Genomic DNA, 5,224 nt, shown 5'->3' with positions numbered 1-5,224 from the left:
ATTTTTACTTCTTGTATTATAGACTTCATCTCTAGCAGTTCCGTTTGAGTCTTCTGTAAAGTGTGTAATTCCTCTTTTAGATCTTGCAGGAATTTCCTCATCTCCTGGAACTTGTCAACTTCTTTCTCCTTTCTCTTTAGCAGTTCATTATCTCTCTTCTCTTCCATCTCTGTTAGCTTAGACATTATGAATGATCTGAATTCCTTATCAGACATTTCCATGATTTTCACCGAACTGCTTGTGGATGAAGAAGAGTTACTCTTTTCCCTTGGAGGAGAGGTATTTTCTCGTTTTCCCATATTTCTCGTGATCCGGTGGTGATTTCTTGTCATCTGATGGATGTTGTGTTTCTTTCAAATTCTTGAAGTTCAGCCTTAATGTTCAGGAGCAAGCAGGTAGGGGTGATCTAGAATCTCTTTGCCGTTCTATTGTGATCGCTGATGCACAGATTCAGTAGATAGTGGGGAATATTTTAATCCACTAGCTCGTTTGTTGGAGGCTGAATTATTAGTAGAAAATCTTCATTCCCTTAAAAATCTAGTTCACTGTAGCCATGTGGAACCTTCTCCTGAAGGCCTGTGGCTTCTTCTGCCGCTAGCTCGTTTGTTGGAGGCTGAATTATTAGTAGAAAATCTTCATTCCCTTAAAAATCTAGTTCACTGTAGCCATGTGGAACCTTCTCCTGAAGGCCTGTGGCTTCTTCTGCCGCTAGCTCGTTTGTTGGAGGCTGAATTATTAGTAGAAAATCTTCATTCCCTTAAAAATCTAGTTCACTGTAGCCATGTGGAACCTTCTCCTGAAGGCCTGTGGCTTCTTCTGCCGCTAGCTCGTTTGTTGGAGGCTGAATTATTAGTAGAAAATCTTCATTCCCTTAAAAATCTAGTTCACTGTAGCCATGTGGAACCTTCTCCTGAAGGTCCGTGGCTTCTTCTCGAGTATTTCCTCTTATACATGGCCTTCCTGGAATACATGGCAGACTGGAAGTACCTGCCTATGCCCTGGACTAGAATGAGGTTTCGGCTGCAATGGGCTTCCCCTTCTTGGGCTTTTAGCCTTGGGGTCACTCTTTTTTAACCTTCCCACTGGCATCAGCCTTCTGGGCTTCAGATTTCTTCTCCTTAGTATCATCCTGCTTTGTAGTTTTTTTCACCTGTCATCTTGGACAGTGGGAAAGAGAGCTAAGTTTCTAGTTTTCATCTTACTTGACTTCTCAGCAGAATGAACACAATTGACTACCTCGAGACACTTTTTCTAATTAACCACTCTCCTAAATTTCTTCGTCTCAGTGTCTATAACTTCTCCACCACTCTTCTCTTCCTTTAACTTTTTTTTTAAATTGCCAGAGGATACATGCACTAGCGAGAGAGAGAGAGAGCGGGAGAGAGAGAGAGAGAGGGAGAGAGGGTGAGAGGGAGAGAGGGAGGAAGAGAGAGAGAGAGAGAGAGAGAGAGAGAGAGAGAGGAGTACCAACTAATAGGGCATGGTCCTTTTCATTTTCTCCATCCTGTTGGGATTTTTGGTATATGTGCACAAGTGCCAGCTATTTTTCAAGGCACTTGAGGCCATGATTCAAAACTGCTGTCAGCCACGGGGGATCTGGCTCCCTTAATCACTAGGCTACAAGATTGACCCTTAAACTCTTCTCTTTAAAGTGTTTTGAAACCTTTTTATTCTCTAGTCCTCAACTTCCTAGGTAAACTACTTCAATCTCACACTTACACTTTTAGTTAGTTCTCTTGTGATTTTCAGACTTGGTACATTTGATTGATTGTCATTTCCACTTACTAATCTGATACTATGCTTTTCCTCAACTCCCACATTCAGTCCATCTCAAAGTCCTATCATTTCTGTTTCAAAGATGGATCCAGAATTCTCCTGTTCCATCCATTTCTACTACCTTCATCCTGAACAAAGTTGCCTTCATCATTTATCTAAATTCCTGGAGTCTCCTCACTGGTTTCTCTGCTCTCACTCATGTTTTCCTCAGTCCGCTGAACAGGCAAAGGGATCTTTAAAAAAAAATAACACACTATGATTCAATAAACTCCCACTATGCCTCAGGGGAGACCCCCCACCCCCAAACAACAACAATAACAAACCCTAAACACTTTACATCTACAATACAAGCCCCTAATGAACTGGATCTAGCCCAGCATCCTAGCTTCACTTTCGATTACCTTTTGCTTTTTTCCAATTTCCCCAAGTCACCAAAGTCTTGCCTGTTTTGGGTCCTCGCCAAATTCTGTTCTGCCTAACAATGCTCTTCCCACAGCCCCATCACATCTTTTAGGAGTGGATTTAAACATGACTTTCCCCGACAATTCCATGTTGTCGATTTTCTCAGTTGCTGTCTCTGCACTACTCATCTCATTCACCGCGAGAACATAATTTACATTTATATATGTATTTGTTTTCAACTCTAAAGAACTGTATGTTTGAAATAGGCAAGAGCAGGTATGTTTTGTTCAATGTTGCATACCCTGCACTCACCAGAGTGCCAAGCAGTGTTTTGGATGAATGCAAAATTACAAAGTGAGCTCTTTTCAAATTAGGACTGTATCTTTATTTTTAATTTTTAAAGGGTTAGAACCAACCATACTGTCAGTCTCACATCAGCATATAGATCATTTTTATTACACTGAACTATATTTGACCAAGAAGATGAGCTAAATAACTAGATGGAGGAAAGTGAGAGGAAGAGATAATGAAACAGTGGAGTTCACAGAATAGATGGTGGCATAGCATTTATGAAGACAGAGAATATGGCAGGAATAATAAGCAGTTTTGGGAGAGGAATAAGAAGTTCACTTTCTGACAAGGTGAGTAATCTGCAAGATATAAAAGTAGATTTCCGGGACCAGCAGGTGGTGTGGTGGTTACGGTGCTGGACTCTCATGTGACCCGGACATGGTGGCTTGCTTTCTCACTTTTCCTTTCTATCTCTGGTCAAATTAAAAAATAATAATAATAAAATAAAACAAATAATTCTTATATATTAAAAAAAGAAAGGCACTTAAAAATTGAAAAAAGAAGATTTTCAGCAGATATTTGGAAATAAGAGCCTAGAATTGAAGAAAGAAGTTGAAATATATAGATGATAATTTAAAAACTTTCTAAAGTCCTAACTTATTCTGAAAATATAATATAAAAAGAATATAAAATTTTAAAAAACTCATGGGAAAAAAGCTCTAGAAGAAAACACACACACCCTTTTCCACCGATCTCCTGAAACCCTTTCATGGTTTCCTCAACGATACAGGAATAAATTGTCATCTTGGAGATAACACTAATGAACTCAAAGAAAAATAAAGACCTGGAAGTCACTCTGCATCTGTATTGTGTACAGGTCTTACTCCTCTACTCTCACGTCCTGTTTTATCAGCTATCAAATGGACATGGCAATTATCTCCCTTGGAAATAATGGAGAAGATTAGGGAGGACATAGCGAATTACATGACATAGCACCTGGAGCACAGAAGGCCTCACTCTTGAAGTTCACACAGTCCTACTGGGACTCATCTCCAACAAGACAACATTTACACTGTGTTATTGTAGTTTCCAGTGTCTCAGTCTTGTCTCAACTAGAAAGTAAAGAAAGGACTGATCTTCATTATTTGCATCCTTCCAGGCCAAGGACAGCACTCTTCATATGGTAAGCGCTGCATAAATCTCTGCTGACTGAGGAAACAAGTTTCTGCTAGTGACTCATACCAGCTGTAATTAGGAGTACAGTGTAATCCCCCTTACAGGGAAAGGAAGAGGAAGGAATCTGAAGAAAATGGACATTTAAAAAGTTGTCCTGTCCAGGTCACACTGTTGTTTTTAAAAGTACTGCAGTGTTAATTAAGCACACACTTCCTTTGAGTTTTGTTTTTAATTTGAATTAAAGTAACTTAGCAGTAGTCATATAGTTCTCACCTGGCAAAACAAATAAATGCAAGGCACAAATCATACCTCACCAAAGCCATTCTTTACAAGCACATATTAAGGTTTGTACAGTTCTGCACCATCCAAGTAGAAGAATGCAATGTAAGTACTATTTTCAACAGTTACCTGTAAATTAATTCTCAGCTACATATATTCATCGCCCCCCCTCCCCAATTTAAATATGTGGGCGTTTGCTTACTAGGGGAATTCCAGATTGTGCTTTCAGCTGTTGAGCTTCCCCAGGCCCCTTTGCAGAAGTTTCACATTACCTGCTCCAAGGCTTGGTCCAGCTTTTGCTTGAGGCTGAGACAGCAGCTCAGGCAGCCTAACACAAGGGCAAATCTGGGCTGCAAACCCCTAAAAAGACAGCCCCAAGAGTGCTGCGGGAAGCAGGGCTGAGGAGCACGAGGGAATGGGTGAGGAGTGAGCAAGAAGCTGACTGCGAAGACACGCCCCACTGGACAAGGTCTCAAAAACCCCAACCCTGCATTTCGTGACTTAAAACAGACTAACAGCAGGGATCACTTCATCTAAGTCCCTCGGACACAAGGCTCGCCGTAGCCCTCCGGAGCCCAGATCTTCAGCAGCTCGGAACTGAAGACTCCTCCTGGGCCCTAGACCTCACGTTTCCGCCTTCCTCTGTCGCTGGGCTGCAGTTCGCTTCCGCCTGCCCCCAGCCCTCCACAACGTCTGAGCCAGGTTAAACTACTCACGTCCTTCTTCACTTCAGTTAGGTCTTCTTCCGTTAGGGATGGCACGGTGGGCTCCATGGCGGAGGCGGGAGATGGCGCCTCTTCCGGGTCCAGGGGCTAGGTTTGCACAGCCTAGTCCCGTCTGGAGCTTCGGCCTCCAGGTGAAGAGGAAATTCGGGAGGCGATGCGGACGGGGATTAAAACGGCTGCCCCTTCCGAACAGACTGCTCCGGGGTCAACCCGTAACGCTTCCGGCTCCGCCTCTGGGGTCAACGGCGCCGCAGACCCGCGCAACACAAGGCACACTTCAGAGAGCAGTTCCTTTCCTCTCGCAGTTGCTTCGGCGCAGGCGCCACCCCGCAAGGGAGGCGGGTGTATCAACAGAGCCCGCCTCACCTCTGCATCAGCCAATCGGTGCCAGCCTACGGGCCAATTCTGTCTCCGCCCCTCGGACAAAGCCGGTCCAGAGTGGCTCCGTCAGTGGTGGGCGTGGCCTCAGGCCGCGCCCCACTTGTCGTTTGCCAGTGGCAGCTGGTTTGCCCGTGGAGTTTCCGTGGGTGGAGCCGGTGACTACGCAGCCGGCCGGCACTCCCAGGCTTCGCGAG

At 44.0% G+C, this 5,224-nt stretch overlaps 1 protein-coding gene across 1 annotated transcript in view; it reads right to left on the bottom strand.

Annotated features, from left to right (window-relative positions):
- Nucleotides 1-4,962, bottom strand: part of BCL10 (BCL10 immune signaling adaptor) — a 14,679-nt gene extending 9,717 nt beyond the window's left edge. The window contains exon 1 of the mRNA XM_006149441.3: nt 4,641-4,962. Coding sequence (XP_006149503.1) covers nt 4,641-4,697 — 57 coding nt within the window. The 5' untranslated portion in view covers nt 4,698-4,962. The remainder of the gene's footprint in view (nt 1-4,640) is intronic.
- Nucleotides 4,963-5,224: the final 262 nt, after the last annotated feature.

This window comes from Tupaia chinensis, unplaced genomic scaffold, assembly GCF_000334495.1.
Source record: "Tupaia chinensis unplaced genomic scaffold, TupChi_1.0 Scaffold000263_1, whole genome shotgun sequence".
Classification (NCBI taxonomy): Eukaryota; Metazoa; Chordata; class Mammalia; order Scandentia; family Tupaiidae; genus Tupaia; species Tupaia belangeri.
The sequence above is the reverse complement of the archived record's forward strand: the minus strand, read 5'-3'. Positions and strand labels throughout refer to the sequence as shown.